This window comes from Halichoerus grypus, chromosome 8 (genome assembly GCF_964656455.1).
Source record: "Halichoerus grypus chromosome 8, mHalGry1.hap1.1, whole genome shotgun sequence".
NCBI classification, from domain to species: domain Eukaryota; kingdom Metazoa; phylum Chordata; class Mammalia; order Carnivora; family Phocidae; genus Halichoerus; species Halichoerus grypus.
The window spans coordinates 63,262,982-63,282,444 of record NC_135719.1 but is presented as its reverse complement, the minus strand read 5'-3'; the positions used below and the strand labels follow the sequence as shown (position 1 = coordinate 63,282,444).

Here is a 19,463-nt window from a genome sequence, read left to right as displayed (position 1 = left end):
AGTTATGAAAATACCTGTAATATAAATAAACATGCAATAAAAATGCACATGATATCACAAGTAATACATTCTTAATGAACTGCCTACAACCGGTTTGATCTGCACAAACTAAATGTAAAGCAAAAATCATTACTATTAGCAGAACTCTACATTCAACTTTCAGAATTATCAAAACCTCTACTATGATTTTCAGGTAAGAGCAAGCATTTCCCTCTACCTTTTGCAAATGTGCCTTCATTTAAAAAAGATTAATTGTAAATGACTATACAAATAAGCTTTACACGAATTCAAGACAATATATTAATGTTTCGGGTATATCTAGCACTTAAAATGTAAGATGAGCCAGAGATCCCTAAGCATCTACTTCATAACTTGACGATAATGCAGCATCACTATAATATACAAGAAACATGCACAAAAACGCCCCCAAAATAAAAAAAAGTTGATGCTAATTCCTGGCCCGGATAATTTTTCTTAGTACGCACAGTTATCGTTTCTGAATAGCAACCTGAAATAGTTGTGAATTTTTTTGAAAACCTGTAAATCCGTTTAAGTTAAACCTTGAATCTTTATATATCACCGTTCAGCTACATAAATTCGTTCATTTTTATATTGTTAATATTTTTAACTTTGAATACTGGGAAATCTCTAAGTCAAAAAAGAAATCCACTGGGTCAATCCCCTTATCCCCACCCCCCCACACCAAAACAAACAAAAAAGCAAAACATCCTCCCCAGCTTTTCTCGAAACAAGTAGTTTAACTACTTTTTTTTTTTTTTTTTTTTTACAGCTATCCTTGCCCTGAATGCTCTGCTGCACCTTTACCCTAAACCAAAACGGACCCTGGACAAGACTTATTATTATTAAGCTCTGTTTCCAGGAGACCCACAAGCGGCGTTTCGCGGTCAGGCCTGGGAGCAGTAAGGCCCCCCAGTTTTCAGACCCTTCTCTCAGTATTTCGCACTCGCTCAGTTCCAGGGTGGAGAAGAGGGGCCCGGAAAGCTGGGCCCGAAAGGGCAGAGTCAGGGCCTAGACCGCTGCACGATCCCCGAGGCGGCTCGCGCGGTGGGGAGGAGGTAGGAGGTACCGAAAACCGGACGCCGGAGGCCAGGGGTGTCTATGTAAACGGGGGAGGCGCTCAGACTTGGAGCAAAGCTCGGGACCCCCTTCGCTGCCTCCTTTACCCTCCCCTCCCCCATGCTGGAGAAGCAGGGCCCGGGCCCGGTGCGGGAATGGGGAGGAGGTAAACCCGTCCTGTCACTGCACCGGGAGAGACTGGAAGAAGCACATGTTCTACGGGGAGAGACCGCGGTCGCCCCTGCCCCAGCCCCTAAAGCCAGACACCACCCTTAACCCCAGAGTTTCGTCCCCTCCGCCTCACCAGGTCGTAGTCCTCCTCATCATCGCACATGAAATCATCCTCCATGTCAGACATCTTGGCCGGGAGGGGGGGAGAGGGAGGAGAAATTGGAGACAACCTCCTCCCACAATCCTCCACGGCTCAGAGGCGTCACTCCCAGCTTCTCCTCGCCTTCCCGTCGCTCTTAGAGGAGCTGAATGTTTCCTCCCGGAACAAATGCGCTCGGTATCGAGAGGATTCGCTACGACGCCAAAAGGGAGTGCACTGCCACCTCTTCCTGCGAGACGGTTGGTGCCTTAGCAACTAAACCTAGCAACTGGGGAATCGTCTAGTGCTGAGGATCTCTGCTGAAGGGCCTTGGAAACCTTGCGCTCACACTGAGCAGTTTCCAGCCTCCTGGGCAAGGGAACGGTCTCTTCCCTTGCCTGGGACTCTGGAACCATTTCATTCTGGTGAAAGTAAGAGGCACCGTAGGATCAGAAGCCTTTCGCGGAGAAAAGGCTGACATGCCCGTCCTATTTGACAGGTAGTAGTATTTCTGCCTTGATTATCTATGTGCATTTTGCCCACACATTGTGGTGGGTGTTCCTGTGATGTTTGGAGACCTTTTCAGCAGCACGGTTTACACATAATGTTTGTTATATTTGTAGTCGGCAAAACGATGCTGTGGCTATCCCAAACCAGTTAAGCATCAATCAGTTGAGGCGCCTAAAATCTTACTCAGTTTTTCAACCAATTATAAACTGACCTTTACTGCCCTTAAGCAAAATTAAGATGACAGGTAACGACTGGTTTTTAAAATATGCATTATTGTTGCACAAAATCATTAGCAGAATTCGAAATGAAAATGAAATACAGGGGGGAACTGCGTTTTAAACAGCATTTCCATATGAACTTCTAGTTCTGTCCACTCGAATCAAATTTTATATAGTTATAGCACAGATAAAATTTCGGATTATTTTTGCACCTAGTTATGTAACAGCATAGGACAATATATGCAATATGTTCTTGACAATGATTATTTTAATGGTTGTATAATAATCCCTCCATTGAATGTACCAATGCACCATGATTTACCTAAGCATGCCATTAATATTATACATTTAGAATATTGCAAAAACAGTACTATTTTAAACAATTTTGCAGCGAATATCTTTGCCACTTTATTTTTTCTAAGGAAAAAAACCCAAGAGGAGGAATTACAGGCTGGACTTTTTAGTAATCAATTGAATTGCCATCTTTTTGGTCATAGTTCTTAAAAGTTATATTTATAACAATAACACTGGCTACCTATAAACAAGGTTTTTCCCTAATAGTCTTTTCCTGCCAATATTTTATCATGAGAATTTCAAACATACAGAAAAATTGAAATAGTGCAGTGAACATGTGTATATCCACTATCAGCTTCGTGTTTGTGTGTGTAGTCCCTGAAACAATTGAAAGTAAAATGCAGATACTGTGATACATCACTCTTAGATGCAGCTATGTATATTTTTTAAGAACAAGGACATTTTCTTACGTTTTCAGATCATTATTACATCAAGAAGATTAAAAATTCCCTAATATCCTCTAATATGAAGCTCATATTTAAAATTCCCCTATAAGGCATAGGATTTTAGAATTGGAAGAGCCTTTAATGATATCATTTTAGGGTATAAGGCTTTCCAAGCATGGCAGTTCATTAGATTATAAACTTCCCAAATCCCACACCAGAGATTCTGACTTAATAGGTCTGGGGTAGGGCTCAGGAATCTATACTTGCAAACCTTAAAACAAACCAAAATCTCCCTATAACTGGGGTGACTATACATCCCAGTTTGCCTGGCACAGCCCTGATTTTAGTACTGTTGTCCCAGAATAATAATTATCAGCATTAATTACTCTCAGAAGTTTGGACAATAAATCACATGGTTACTCTACCTGAAATCCATAATTCTTCAAAAGATAAAATAGAATTCCAAGGTGGTTAAGAGGTTTATTTGCTCAGAGTAACCAGAACTACATAGTTTTGCATTCTAATCAGTATAGCAATTTTGCAATTATCTATTAACCATGTGGATAGTGATCACATGAATAAACCTGCATGTTGATTTACATTGAATTTATTGATATAATTTTCTGCTTTTTAGTGTAATTCTTTACTCCTACAAAGGGGAAAGAATTCAAGTAAGTTAGTGACTAGGAGCCCTAGGAAAACTGCAGCTGAATGTTGAGCATAATATTCTTTTTTTTTTTTTAAAGATTTTATTTATTTTTATTTATTTATTTGACACAGAGAGAGAGACAGCTAGAGAGGGAACACAAGCAGGGGGAGTGGGAGAGGGAGAAGCAGGCTCCCGGCTGAGCAGGGAGCCTGATGCGGGGCTCGATCCCAGGACTCTGGGGTCATGACCTGAGCCGAAGGCAGATGCTTAACGACTGAGCCACCCAGGCGCCCGAGCATAATATTCTTAATCATTCCCAAATTAATCAACCCAGTCTGGAAATTTGCTAAGACAGGCAAAGAGATCTTCACAGTGTTTAGCACACTGCTTGGGTACACAAGTGCTAATACATGTTTGTTGAATGAATAAACATGTTAATTTTTCTGTGCAAGGAATGCCCTTATAGCTATCACTATGCATCAAAATCTTTTCTGTCCTTAAAAATCCATTTAAATGTCACCTTACTCACATGGCCTATCCTGAATACTTTGTGCAATTATGATATTCTCTTTTTCTTGACATCAATTTTATTCAATGGTAAATAATAATTTTTTTTTATTCTAACAGGGAGCATTGATGTGATGTGGTACCCTTGTAGAAAGTGGATCCTATGTTTTAAAAAAATATGTAGAAAACTTTATGGAGGTATAATTTATAAGCTTTATTGAGGTACATTAAGCTGCACATACTTAAAGTGTACAATTTGATGAATTTTGATATATGTATACACCTGTGAAACCATTACCACAACCAAGGTAATGAACATATTTATCACTGCAGAAGCTTCCTCATTACCTCTTGGTAATCCTTCTTTTTCAGCCCCCTTCACTTTTCCCAGGTAACCACCAATCTATTTTTTGTCATATAGATTATTTTTTGTTTTCTGGAATTTTATATAAATGAATCATACAGTATGTACTCTCTTTTGCCTGGCTTCTTTCACTCAGTATAACTACTTTGAGATTCATCAATGTTGTTTCAATTGGTTTCAATTGATTGTTTCTTTTTATTGCTGAGTATTCCCATTGTATGGATATCTCACAAGATATCTATTCACCTGCTGATGGATATTTGAGTTTTTTCAGTATTTATCTAATACAAACAGAGCAGCTAGGAACATATGTGTACAATTTTTTGTGTGGACATACGTTTCATTTCTCTTGAGTAATGTGGACAGAGGTGGTTTCCTTATTAACCATGCTCTTGGATAATCCTTTCCCCCTCGAATGTGCGTGGGATCTGCGACTTGCTTCTTTTTTTGTTTGTTTCAGCTTTAGTGAGATGTAATTAACAAATAGATATGACTTGCTTCCAACCAATAAGATACAGCAAAGGTGATATATGTGATTACGTGAACATAATTACCTTGCACACGATTATATTACATTTATATTACATTTTACTGGGAGAGACACTATCTCCCTTGCTGCTTTGAGAAAGCAAGTGGCCATGTTATGAAGGATCATGTGGCAATGAGCTGAGGGTCACATCTGGCCAATAGCCAGCAAGAAACTGGCCTTCACTCTGACAACCCACGAAGAACTGAATACTGCTAACAGTCAGGTGATCTTAGTAATGAATCCTTCCCCAGTTGAACCTCAGATAAGACTTTGTGAGACCCTAAAACAGAGGATCCAGCTAAGCCATACCCTGACTCCTGAACCATAGAAACTGAGGTAATCAATGTGTATTGTTTTATACTGCTATGTTTGTGGTAATATTGTTACGTAGTAATAGGTTTGAATATGGATAAATACCCAGCAATAGAATGGTTGGTAGGTGTATGCTTAACTTTTAAAGAAACTCTCAAATTGTTTCTTTAAGTGGTTTTGCCATTTTGCATATCTATCAGTAGTGTATAAGAGTTCTAGTTGCTCAACTCACAGTGTCAACACACAGTGTGGTCAGTTGTTTCAATTGTAACCACTCTAGCAGGAGTATAGTGGTATATCATTGTGTTTTCAATTTGCATTTCCTTAATGACTAATTTTGAACATCTTTTCATGTGCCTATTTGTCATCCATGTATTTTTTTTGGTGAAGTATCTTTTCAATTCTTGTGCCCATTTTTAAATTGGGTTATTTGTCTTATTACCATTGAGTTGTAAGAGCTTTTTGTGCTTTTTATGTTGCATTTAAGGAATATTTGCCAAAACCAAGGACACTAAGATTTTTTTATGTTTTCATCTAGAAGTTTTATATAGTTTTAACTCTTACATTTAAGAGTTTAATTTCAAGTTTAATTTTTATATATAGCATGAGGTAAATGTGGACGTTTATTCTTTTCTGCAAATGGATATCAAATTGTCCTAGCTTTGTCTGTTGAAAAGATGATCGTTCTGTGTTGAGTTGTCTTGGCACCTCTGTCAAAAATAATTGACATATAATTCCCAACATAATTTGACCCTTTAAAAGTATATTTTTGATAGCTTTGTTACTCTGTATTGTGATTATTTTATTCTTTATTAAGCTGAAATCTCCTTGAGGACACAACTATCTTACTTACCCCTGAATCCCCTGAAACTAAGCATGTGCTTTGCCTATAGAAAATGCTCAATAAAAATGTGATGTGTTTAAGTAAACTCTAGAATTCATGATCCCTTACTTCTCTGGATTGAGACATACGGTTACCCCAAATAGGTTTATGATTTGACATCCCTTCAGATTGATCATCTTAAATTTTTTTTAACTACATTTATTTAGAGAGGCTGAACACCATATGTTAGAAAGCAAGAAAGGAGGACTCCTTTTATTAGTTAAAATCTGGACAGGAAACTCATGGTGTATTCAGGGGGTTAATTAAAAATTTAATGAAGGGACTGGCGTGCCTGGCTGGCTCAGTTGGTAGAGCATGAGACTCTTAATTCTCAGGGTTGTGAGTTCAAGCCTCACATTAGGCATAGTGTTTACTTAAAATACATCAATTGGATTTAGTAAAAGTTAAGATGGACTTCCCAACAGCAGCCGTGGTTGTAGAGAAACAAGAAATGCAGCTACTGCCACAACTGTAACGAAGGTGTGGTGTGGGGATGGGGTGGGGGGGATGGTGATAAATACCTCAACTTTGGCTGTAGCCTAAATTATATACTTCACTCAGGGAAGGAATTTTCTCTCCTTCAAAGGCAAATTGATGACTATCTGTTGTTGGAGCATATCCCTTGATCTTACCAACCAACCTAAGTGGCCTATCAAAATGTTATTTCCACCAACATTTAATACCCACTCCTTCTTCAGAGGAGTTCTGATAAATACAATTTGCATGATCTCATTACATTCCCACCTTATAGACTAATGGCCTCATCTAGTTAATGCTCCTTTTAATCTGCCTCAGTCTCTTCAGATTAAATAAAATGATGTATGTAAATGCATGGTGCTTACAAAATACTTAATGAACGTATCATCTTTAACTCAATCAGCTACTCATATTAACCTTCAGAATGGTCTATACTGCAGTTACGTCTTTTATCTCTAAAATTGCCATAGGAGGAATGTGCAAAAAAAAAAGGATGATTAGGTATGCTGGGAGTTTTCATTCCTTACACTAACATTGACCTTGTAAAAATGTCTCTTGTAAAAATGCAATTATGCACTTTTAGCAATATTATTGTTGTTTGCCATTTTGGTATCTTTAATGCTCATTTGTTTTTATTCCCACCCAAAATGGTGACCATACATCCCTAGGTTTATGAAATGAACCACCTACTTTTCAGAATGATGTATGGTGTGGAGGCAAAGCAGGGAACAGACACAATTATATTGTAATTCCAAATTTGTCTTTGTTTGTTTCCTTTACTGAAATCTGTAAATTCTTTATGTTTTGCATTAATCCTCCCATGATTCCCCTGTGAACTAAAGGAGCACTGAGTGCTCAATTGACAATTCAAGTTTTACTACCAGTTAACGGTGTGACCTTAGGAAGTCACTTCACCTTTCATTTGTTCATTCAGTTCATCTTACCTATTAAGAATCTGCCAGATGCTGCCTAGATACACAGTTCCTACCCTCAACTTGCTTACTTTGTAGTGGTAGTGATGGTGGAGATGGTGAGACAGACAGTATGAAAGAAAAGAAATGTGCAGAACTCAGCAGAACTATGAAGGAAAGACAACAAATATACTAGAATGATGTGCTTTTTTCGTAATCCCAAATGGGATTTCTCTAGGTAGCTGTAAAATGAAGGGATTGAACTGGATGCGAAGAGTTCTTGCAGTTTGAAAGACATGTATTTTCTTCTTTTCACTATTAATTGTGTTCTGGGAAGGCCCACTGATGCCTCCATTCTGGAAATAAGCAAATATGTTTAAATCAAATGCTGCATCAATTTTATACTGCCTTAAAGCAATAACTAAACAATTTAGTGTTATTTGGGGGTGTAGCTGCTGGTCACGAAAGAAAACAAGAAACACCCTAACTAAAAAAAAAAAAAAAAAAAAAAAGGAAAGGAAAAAAAAGCAACCTGAGGCGCCAGGTTATAATTGTTCCCAGATCTATGCCCCAGGGCGCAGAAAATAAACTTCGTCAGCTGCTTCGCTCGCGCTCAGCGCAGGGGCCCCAGCGAGTCCCAGGTCCCAGTGCTCGGCGCTCAGCGCAGTACGGTGGCTGTACCTGACAGCGGCTGGGAGGGCACCAGGCCCTGGACCCAGGGAGGAGGGGCCGTAGGCGGGGCCGACTGGAAGCAGCCACCTCAGCAAATCGGCAGGATATCCGCAGGGTGAGGGCCGCTGCCGCCCGGAAGAAAAGGCTCCTGCGGCAGATGTCTCGTGATTACCTTGGGAGCTCTGTTTCGCCGGTTGAAACTGCGGAGGAAAGAAGGATCTAGCGAAATATGGCTACGGAGGGCCCTGCCATGCGTCGAGTCCAAGTGGCAGAACATCCCAGGTGGGGGAGAGGAGATGCCGCGCTTTGGGATCGCCTGGGTAGGCTAGGTGCAGATAGTGTCCTGGATTTCTGGCTCTTCGCTGGGTGCTTCTTTTGCTCCCGGGAGTGGACAGAATCCTTGGGATTTTATAAGGCCGAATGACTGGGCTTGCGAGAAAGACCACGCCACAAACACTTTACACCTTGATTCTTACCAAGGGTTGAGTGTTTTTCTTCATCCGTGAAGATCCTTCTTTTCCCTTTGGTGCTGAAGGTGGTACACTGTTTCTGCTGGGCTTTAGCAGAAGTGCCCAAATTAACTTTGAACTCCTTTTTTCTTCGCCTTGCCTGCCAGCTGATAGTGCTTTTTAAAGTCCCCTTTCTAAAATACTCACTGAAAACAAACGCCAAAACCCAAACAAAACCCCCTTGGTCTCTGCATCCCTTTAAACAAACCATAAAATCTATGCATTGTCACTTAGGGAATTAATCTGCTGCCAGTACCTAGCTATAGAATAACTTTAGTGATACCCAGTGGAGGATCTTTTCATTTGAGGGTATCTTAAAGGTACTTTGTAGAAATACTTAGTTCTGACATAGGAGGGAAATCTCATAGAATGAAGTCTCTAACCTGCTACGTATTAGCGGGGCAGCTTTTCTAAGGTTGATTTCTCTCCCCCTTTGCTGTTTCTTTTTCTTTTTTAAAAGATTTTATTTATTTATTTGACAGACACAGCCAGAGAGGGAACACAAGCAGGGGGAGTGGGAGAGGGAGAAGCAGGCTTCCCGCGGAGCAGGGAGCCCGATGCGGGGCTCGATCTCAGAGCCCTGAGACCCTGACCCCAGCCGAAGGCAGACGCCTAACGACTGAGCCACCCAGGCGCCCCCCCCTTTGCTGTTTCTAATTTTTACTTTTTCCCTGTTAATTTTTTTCTCCAACGTTAAGTCTTTAAGCTCTCCCCACTTCCTGGTTTTTCATAGTCATGTGACAGTTGATAATATTATAACTTACTAAAACTTGCAAATGCTTTTTTCACCCTTAAGAAATCAAACAATGGGTCTTTAGTTACCTGGAAGAAACATGATTTTTGGATATGGAGACAAGCAAGGTTTAGACTACTTGTGTATGTCTCTGGATATCAGTATATTCTCTGGAGGTCCTTGGGAGGTACTGTTGCCCTTACATACTTGAATGAATTAGGACACATTGTGAAAGACATGCTTCAAATAAAATTCATGAGGAATTCGTTATGTGAAAATAATCTGGCCACTTGGAGTTTAGTTTTTTTACATAAAACATATCCATGTATAAATTTCTTGAGTTTCTATTTGTTATGATTTAATCATAATGCTTAATATTTCTATAATTACTGTGTGGGGGGGAAGGGGAATAGTGGTAACAGGTACTAAAAGTGAAGAATTGTTTACTAGGTTTCCTTACAGTTGTTTCTCGCCTTTTATGAATTTCCCAATATTCATTCATGCAACAGATATTTATTGTTATTTATCATTCTGTGTTAGCCGCAGAAGAGATCATAATAGTGGTCAGATAATTGTGCTCTGCCATTTTCTTCTTCTTTTTTTTTTTTTAAGATTTTATTTATTTATTTGTCAGAGAGAGAGAAAGAGCACAAGCAGGGGGAGTGGCAGGCAGAGGGAGAGGGAGAAGCAGGCTCCCCGCTGAGCAGGGAGCCCGATGTGGGACTCGATCCCAGGACCCTGGGATCATGACCTGAGCCGAAGGCAGGTGCTTAACCGACTAAGCCGCCCAGGTGCCCTGCCATTTTCTTGTTTTTCACTTGTGCATGAAATACAGTAATAAGTTTCAAGCAATGTTTTAGCCACTTACTCATTTTAGCAGGGATGAGTTCAGTTAAATCTAAATAGTGTATCTGTAAGCCCACCTAATTGGTCATATGTTGCAATATGCTGAAGGGAAAAATAATGCATAAGGGCCCCACGGCCAGACTGTCTTCTTTGGAATTCCTACTGTTTCTTTAGAATGCCTCTTCGACTTCACAGGGCACATGATCATCTGAGTAAAGGCACTAGTCAATTGCATTAAACATTTCAGCAAACTTAATTTCTTTTTTCTTCTTTTTACGTAAATGTCAAATAGAAATAGAAGCTCTATTTTTTTTCCCTGCATTTCAATCTCCCTGTACCATTAAGACTACTTCAAATTCCACTGTTCTAGTTTTCTTTGCATTCTTAGGAGTGGTGTGTCTTCTCTTTGGAATGAACTTTTAAATTGTTGGATTATTGGTTTTTTGGTAACAGCTTTATTGATATATAATTCACATACCATACAGTTCACCTGTTTAAAGTTTACAATTAAGTGGTTTTTTAGTATATTCACAGGATTGTACAGCCATTGCCATAGTCAAAGTCAGAACATTTTCATCATCCCCCAAAGAACTCTGTATCTTTTAAACTATCACCACCACTCCCACTCCACCCTCCCCTACCCTGCCCTAAGCAACCACTAATGTACTTTCTGTCTCTATAGATTTCCTTATTCTGGACATTTCAAATAAGTGGTATCATATAATATGTGGTTTTTTGTGACTGGCTTCTTTCACTTAATGTAATGTTTTCAAGGTTCATCTATGTTGTAACAGGTTAGCGGTATGTCATTCCTTTTTATGCTTGAATAGTATTCCATTGTATGATATGCTGCATTTTGTTTATCTGTTCACTGGTTGATGGACGTTTGGGTTGTTTCCACCTTTTGGCTCTATGAATAATGATGCTGCATGAATTGCATTCTTAATATGAAAGATTTGGATTACTTAAAAATATATTCATTAAAGCTTGAGAATTCCACAGTTCCTTTCCTCAGTATAGTCTCTGATTGCTATCTTATGCTGCCAATTCTTACTCCCTTCTTAGAAGTTAGCTATTTGGTTCACATTCTTGTTATACTATTTTATCTTTATAGTATCATTGTATCTTTATATCATTATTACCATTTTTTATAAAAATGGTATTATAGTCATAAAAGTGAAATCATATTTATTTTTCTGTTAATTACTTTTTTTCGCTTAACAGTATTTCTCAGAGATCCTGGCATATCAGTCCATACAGATTTATATCATTGTTTTTTAGGGCTGAGAGTATTTCATAGTATGAATACCATTATTTATTTAACCACTCAACTACACCGTACATTTAAGTTTCTAAATTTTTCACTCTCATAAACAGTGCTTCAATAAACATCTTTGTACATGTATCTTTGAGCATTTTTGATGATATTTCTTTAAGCTCATTGATGGAAGTGGAATCAGGGTCAAAATTAATAAATATTTAAAATTTTGATAGTTCCTGCCAAATGGCTCTGCAAAAAAAAAGATGTATTAGATTGTCTATTTCTTGTTAGTTTTTAGGAACTCTTTATGTATGTATGTATTTTTTGTATGAATGGACGTAGTTTTGGATATAAACCATTTGTTGTTTTGTATATATTATATATTGTTCCCAGTCTAACACTTTCCCTTTAACTTGATGATGTCTTTTGTTGTGTAGACATTTTGTACTTTATTCATTATAGCACAGTGTTGAATGATATCATCCTTGTCCTTATTCTGATTTCAGTGGGGAAGCTACTAGTATTTTCTCATCATTTCAGATGTTTACTATTTTATGATAAATAGCCTTTATTAAATTTAGGACATTTCTTTCTTTTCTAGCATGTCCATGGCTTTTTTATTATTTTAAATTTTATTTAAAAAATTAGTCATGGTTATTGAATCTTTTTTTTTGTTGCATATTTTGAGAGGATCATGGAATTATAGTTTTCCCCTTTTATTCTGTTGGAATAGTGCATTTAATGAAGAGATTTCCTGGTACTATCTTTATATTCCTGAAATAAACTCTGTTTGATCACAAATATTAAATAATGTGTGTTGGATTAAAAATACCAATATTTTATTTAGTTTTTCTCTTTTCACAAGTGATAATAGCCTATATTTTGCTTTTGGGGGCTATTGTTGTTTTAGCATCTGGGTTATTCTGGCCTCCTAAAATGAGATGGAAAGTGATATAGGAAAGATGTTAGGGTTCAAAGCCGATGGCCAAGAAAGAATTCTTGAGACATCTTTGGTGCAAAAAGGTGGTTTTATTAAAGCACAGGGACACCGGGCGCCTGGGTGGCTCAGTCATTAAGCGTCTGCCTTCGGCTCAGGTCATGATCCCAGGGTCCTGGGATCGAGCCCCGCGTCGGGCTCCCTGCTCCACGGGAAGCCTGCTTCTCCCTCTCCCACTCCCCCTGCTTGTGTTCCCTCTCTCGCTGTGTCTCTCTGTGTCAAATAAATAAATAAAATCTTAAAAAAAAAAAAAAAAAAAAATTAAAGCACAGGGACAGGACCCATGGCCAGAAAGAGCTGCATTGGGGTTGTGAGGGGTGGCGATTATATACCTTCAAGTTGGGAGGGGGGTAGGGGTAGTGTAAGTCTCTAAGGAATTTTGGAAGCAAGGTTTCCAGGATCTTGAGGGGGCTAGTTATTGTTAGGAAAAGGTCATTTATTACTGTCCAATAAAACCTTAGTCATGAGACCCTTCAGATGTATATCAGTGGGTCATAAGCTTGGGGGATGATTGCTAACAAATATCTTGGGGGGTTTAGAGATAAAGGAAATTTCCAAAGGAATTTTTATATATTAAAGTGGCTTATAGGATCCTGGGGGGTCAGGCTAGGATTGCCTTTTGCCCTTAGCAAAGTGTCAACATCGAGGCAGCTGAGTCCCTAGAGGAAGGTCACTCTGCCTGTTTCAAGGACTCGTCAATGGGCTGTAAGGAGTAAGGAAATTTAATTTTTCTTTTGCCTCTGTTTCCCACATCAGAAAGGCTTTCCACAGCTTGTACTGTTAGGACATTTATAAAAGCAAAGGATCATCTTTCTTTAAGGTCTGTCAGAACTAACTCATAACATTTTCTGAGCCTTGTTAAGGAGATTATTTCTGACTACCTTTTCTTTTTCTCTTCTGTCAATTTTTAGAAGTTTATATTTTCTTAGAAAAATCACTCCTTTGTCTATATTAAAAATTTTAAAAATCTTTATGAATCTGTAGTCGTCTCTTATTTCTCATATTGATTTTACATGACACTCAAAATTTTTTCTATGTTATTGTTTTTATCAAAGGACCAGTTTGTAATTTTTTTTGACCATGTCTGCTATTTTCCCCCAGTTCAGTAAATTCTACTTTTATCTTTTAATTCATTTCTTCTAATTTCTCTTTTTCTAGCTTCTTGTGCTATATGCATACTTCATTTATTTTCATTATTTTTGTTTTTTTTATATTCATTGAAGGTTAGAAAATGTTTTCTGAGTATCATTATGGTTGTATCTTATAAGTTTTGATATATAAATCCCTCATTTTCATTATATTCTAAATAATTGTAATCTTGGCCTTAATATCTACTTTCCCTCAGCTTTATCTTGCTCACTAATTTGTTCTTCAATTCTTCTACTATTCAGGCCATCTACTCTTTTTATTGTCACCGTCATGATTTTATTTTCCAAGATCTCTAATATAATTATTGTTTCACTTTTACATTTGAATTTCTGATTAGGAGAAATTTATTTTGATGGAAGGATCAAAGTAGGATTAAAATTTCCCCCCTCCCTCAATGACAAATTATCTATACTTTGAAATGCTATTTTTAACATTTATTAAATTTTCAAAATAACAGTTATAATAATGACTAAAAATTATTGCATGCTTATAAAACCCTCAAAACAAATCTTTCCATTGAGTTCCGTTATTATCCTCAATTTGTAGTTGAGGAAAGTGAGGCATAGAACTCACATAAATTACTGTTATAAGGGAGAAAAGACTTTTTCTCTATCCTCTTAGGTTTAGTAGCTTGGACCCTCAAGGTTAAACTGGCGAAAGATGGATTAACAGAAGAAAAAGTTTATTTCACATGCACAAGGGGGCTTCACAGAAAAGCAGTAAAACTCTAAGAAGTGGTTTGGTCTGGGAACTTAATGCTATTTTAATGAAGGATGATAGATTGTGAGAAATGACTAGACAAAGGAAAGTGGTTTGGGCTTCTAGGGGTGGTGAGTAGTGGGAACATGACTATACGGGGGGAACTAATGGAAGGTAAGGGTTATTTTAGTAAGTTTTGTTTATGCAGACTCCAGTCAGTGAGGTCTCTAGTGATGAGTCATCTCTTGGTGTGGGAGAGGGGTGGAGAGACACCTTCACAAAGGGAAGGGAAAAATGTATGCCCTGCTTTTAGGCAGACAGACGGAGGGTAGAGAGCTCCTCCTGTGTCTGCTGTTTCTTGATTGCCTTCACCGCAAAATAATCCTATGTCAAATGGCATGTTTTGGAGTGACATTATTCTGATCCCCTTCACCATAAAAATACATATTAACCAATTATTCTTAAATTAGTAGTAAAAATTAATATTTTCTGTAATGCCATGACTAGGTATCCTGATACTGAAGAGAAAACAAAAGCACAGACAGGATAGGAGACTTGCCTAAGGTCACAATGGCAAACTAAAGATACATGTCTTGTCTCCTGAAATGTTAATTCCTTCATCTCTGCAGTTAGCCATATATATGTTCACCCTAGTGTCCTCTGAGAATCAATCCTTAGACTAAAATCCACTTCATTTACTGCAGTCATAACTTTTTTTTCAAGTTATGTTACTAAAACTGCTATTAAAAAATATGTCTATGTCTATATCTATATCTATCTATATCTATATCTATATCTATATCTATATCTATATCTATATATCTTAAGTCAAAAGCATTCAGAGTACCAGATTCAGCAATTTGTGTGGTGATGTTTTGGCCAATTCTGCCTTTAACAGTATAATCTTTGTATGAGCTATTTTTTAAAATTCTTTTTATTGTGGTAAAGTAAATATAGCATAAAAATTGTTATTTTAACCATATTAAGTGTAAAATTCAGTGACGTTAATTACATTCACATTGTTGTACAATCACCACTGCTACGTATTTCTGACATTTTTCATCATCCCAAATAAGCTCTATACCTATTAAGTAATAACTCTCTATTTTCTCCACCCCTCAGCCCCTGGTAGCCTCTAATCTACTTTTTGTCTCTATGAATCTGCCTATTTTAGGTATTTTATATAAGTGAAATCATACAATATTTGTCCTTTTGTGTCTGGTTTATTTCACTTAGCATAATGTTTTTAAGGTTCATCCATATAGAAGCATGTATCAGACCTTGATTCTTTTCTATGGATCAATAAAATATTCATACATACACACACACACACACACGCACACACACACACACACACACACACACACACTACGTTTTGTTTATTCATTCATCTGTTGCTGCATGCTTGGCTTGTTTCCACCTTTTGACTATTGTGAGTAATGCTGCTATGAACATTCTTGTGCAAGTATCTGAGTCCTTGATTTCAATTCTTTGGGGCATATACATAGAAGTGGAAATGTTGGGTCATGTAATTCTATGTTTAACCTTTTGAGGAAACACCAAACTATTTTCTATTTTGTTTTCTTTAATGCTATTGTAAATGGAATTGTTTCCTTAATTTCACTAGATCTTTTGTTTTGTATCCTGCTATTTTTTAAATTAACATATAATGTATTATTTGTTTCAGGGGTACAGGTCTGTGATTAGGAGCTATTATTTTCATATTGAAAATGCTCCTTGTACTCTTGGGGGTACATTAAATGACTACATTTTAAGAGATGGAGTCTTGCTGGTGACACCCAGAGCTGTGAAGTATAGCTACTCCCCCAATTACAGCCATACTGCTTCATTATTAGAGGATTAGGTATGAAGTTCAGAAAAACACTGTACACTTCAGTTCTTTCTATTCTTAGAGAGAAATACCTTTCTTGTTTCCTTTTATAGCCTCCATGCATTTGAATTTCAAAGGGAGGAATGTTGAATTGTAAGCCTCCGGTGCTGAGCACTTACAAAAAAGCATGGACAGACTGCCTTCCTGAGGTAGTCTGGGAAAGTGGCACATTTGAGAACCCCCAAATCATTTCATTAACACACATTTTAGGAGGCTCATTCTAACTCTCTGTTAGCACTTCACCTTATTTGTGTTTGCAGTGCTTATAAAAGCAAATTAATAAGGATTCAAATTCAGCAGACCTTGAATTGTGTCTTCATATGATTTTCACAAGCAGAAACAACATGAGCCTCTATTGAGGCTAGTGGAGTTATGGAAGCCAGAAAACTAGGAGTTATATGCTTCTCCTTCTTTCTCAATTTTTCTTACTTCTAATTGGTCACTAATTCCTATGGATTTGACTTTTTAAATATCACCTTAATTTAATTTTCACCCTTTTCTATCCGCATCACTAATCTACCCTTAGCCTTTCTCTCTAGGTTGGCTACAAACGGCCACCTATTGGATTTCTTTGTTTTTGCTTTGTCTTCCTACAACCCATCTTTCATACACTTCTCAGTGAGCTTTTTCAAGTGTGAAATTGACTAATATCACTCCATCCATAAATGTGTGTTCACATCCATTGCCTATGGGTTAAAAGCCAGGTTCCTCAACATGGCACACCAGGCCCTTTAAGATCTGGGGCTTGATTACCACCAGCCTCCTCCTCTGATGTATTTAAACCCTACTTATAATTTTCTGAATGCAACATGCTGGGCCTTTTCATTCCATTTGCCTGGAATGCATCACCCCATCCCACTTGTCTGACATCATCCTTTAAAATTCATTTTAACTATCGTCTCTTGGGGGAGCCTTCTCTAACTTAACCTTCCCCCTTCTGGATTTATCTTACCACCCACATTTTCCTACAGTAAGGATGAAATATCTTTTCTCTGTGCTCCCAAAGGACTGTATTTGTCTGGCTTATCACTCTATTGTCACTCTGTATTGTACTTTTTAGCTTAACTATCTTTTTTTCTGCCAAATTTTTCCTAGAGGCCAAGGGCTATTATTAATTTACTTTCTAAGTAGAGTACTTAGTAAAGCACCAATAAATGCTTCTTTAAAAACAACCAAACAAACAAACAAGCACACTCTTTTTTTTTTTTTTTAAGTAGGCTCCACGCTGGGCATGGAGACCGACAAGGGGCTTGAACTCAATGACCCTGAGATCAAGACCTGAGCTGAGATCAAGAGTCATACGCTTAACCAACTGAGCCACCCAGGCACCCCTTAAAATTTTTTGGTTATTTTGAAATAACTTCACACTTACATAAAAGTCAAATATCATAAAAAAAAATTACTGTATACTCTTATCCCAGATTCTTCAACTGGTAACATTTTACCATATTTGCTTTATCACTTTTTCTATGTTTTATATATATATAACTTTACAGATGTGTTCTTTATGATTTAATACATGATCAATATTTGTGAATACTCCATGTGTTCTTAAGTTATATTTCCCATTAACAGAGTATAATGTTAAATATATGTACATATCCATAATCTACTTTATCAATTTTGTTGAGTCTTTCTTTTCTTCCTTTTGTCCACCTGATCTGTTTTTTACTGAGAAAGGTATCTTATAGTCTCTTATTGTTAGTGTATTCCTATGTATTTCCTTACATTGCCTATAGTTTTTGCCGTATAAAAGTGGTTGTAGTTTCATTTGGGGGCATTTCTTAAACTATTACCTTCATTTTGAATTGCAGCCCTCAGCATTAAGAATTTTCCTTGTATGCTCTTTGGCACACATTCTACGATTTCTGATATCAGGATTACTACCTCTGTTTTCTTATTGTTTCCTAAACTCTGCCACCCAGATTATCTTTTTTTGAGAATTTGAATTAATGGACACAGAGACTTAATCAGATAGTATGGGACATTGGAGCTGTTAAATCTTGTAGAGTTGAGGCCAGAGTGTCATGAAAACCGAAGGTATGGAGGAACAGAAACCAAGATGCTCACAGAGGCAACTGAAATGTGAACAGCATTGAGCAAAGAGAAGTAGAGATGGTGTCTTTGGGGGGAATGACAGAATGAGACATGAAAAGAGAACAAAAGACACTAATATAAACAGTTTCTGATGATTGTCCAATTCTTAGGAGACCATCTTGAAAAACTTCCAAAGATATTCAACGTATCTTTCTATCATTATAATAAATTTCCTTTTTTCCTTGAGCTGTTTTTGGTGTGATTTTCTGTTTCTTATAATGAATTAATCTTTAAGATCAATCAATTAATTAATGAGTGTCTTGAATATAGTAGGCTTTAAAAGATATTTATTGTCCTGGTGTTATTACTCAGATACACTATGATGTGGGACTATAAAGTGGGGGGGCGGTATTCAAAGAAGTGCCTTGAGATGATTTAACAGTATAAAATTATTAAATCTATTTTAAGAATTTTGGACCTAGAAGGGGTCTATAAGGAATATCTAGTCAAATTCTCTAATTTCACAGAAGAGAGGCTAAGGGAAAATGATTTGCCCCATTGAAATTAGAACTGTGGTCTCCCGATATCCACTCTAGTTTTCATTTGACTACCTGTACTGGGTTGAATAGTGCCTCCCCACCCGCACACCATTCATGTCCACCTGGAACCTCAGAATGTGACCTTATTTGGACCAGCATCTTTATGTACTTATGTAATCAAGTTAAGATGAGTCATCACTAATGACGGTGCGCTCTAATCTGATAAGACTGGTGTCCTTATAAGAAGGAAAAACAGAGACACAGAGACACATGGGGAGAATTGTATGTGGTGACAGAGGCAAAATTTGGATTGATGCAGTGGTAATCCAAGGAATGCCAAGGACTGATGGCTACCACCCAAAACTAAAAAGAGGCAAGGAGGGATTCTCCCCTCCAGGTCTCAGAGGTGCATGGCCCTACCAACACTCTGATTTTGGACTTCTAGCCTCTAGAACGGTGAGAATTTCTATTATTTTAAGCCACCCACTTTATAGTATTTTATTATGGTAGGCCTAGGAAACTGAAATACTACCGCATACTATTTCTTTTGGTATAAAGAGATTCTTCTCTGAATATCATTGAGAATTATACAGAGTTATATTCTTTATAACTGAAAGAAATAGTTTTTCCTGTTGAGTACATT

At 37.5% G+C, this 19,463-nt stretch overlaps 2 protein-coding genes and 1 non-coding gene across 9 annotated transcripts in view; 2 read left to right on the top strand and 1 right to left on the bottom strand.

The window, feature by feature from the left end:
• The window catches only part of COPS2 (COP9 signalosome subunit 2), a 29,609-nt gene extending 28,070 nt beyond the window's left edge, over nt 1-1,539 (bottom strand). For 3 of the 4 annotated variants that reach the window (XM_078079383.1, XM_078079386.1, XM_078079387.1), the window contains exon 1: nt 1,382-1,539. In XM_078079383.1, the coding sequence (XP_077935509.1) occupies nt 1,382-1,435 (54 nt within the window). In that variant the 5' untranslated portion in view covers nt 1,436-1,539. The remainder of the gene's footprint in view (nt 1-1,381) is intronic. The other variant, XM_078079384.1, reaches the window with a different exon arrangement.
• A 115-nt stretch (nt 1,540-1,654) lies between these two features.
• GALK2 (galactokinase 2) overlaps nt 1,655-19,463 on the top strand; it is a 118,761-nt gene continuing 100,952 nt past the window's right edge. Inside the window, exon 1 of one of the 4 annotated variants that reach the window (XM_036075981.2) lies at nt 1,655-1,886. In XM_036075981.2, coding sequence (XP_035931874.2) covers nt 1,867-1,886 — 20 coding nt within the window. In that variant the 5' untranslated portion in view covers nt 1,655-1,866. Of the gene's footprint in view, nt 1,890-8,245; nt 8,442-19,463 lie in introns of those variants that run through there. The other 3 variants (XM_078079380.1, XM_078079381.1, XM_036075980.2) reach the window with 3 other exon arrangements.
• On the top strand, nt 6,390-6,463 carry TRNAK-CUU (transfer RNA lysine (anticodon CUU)). The gene has a single exon. It is a non-coding gene; the product is annotated as a tRNA-Lys (tRNA).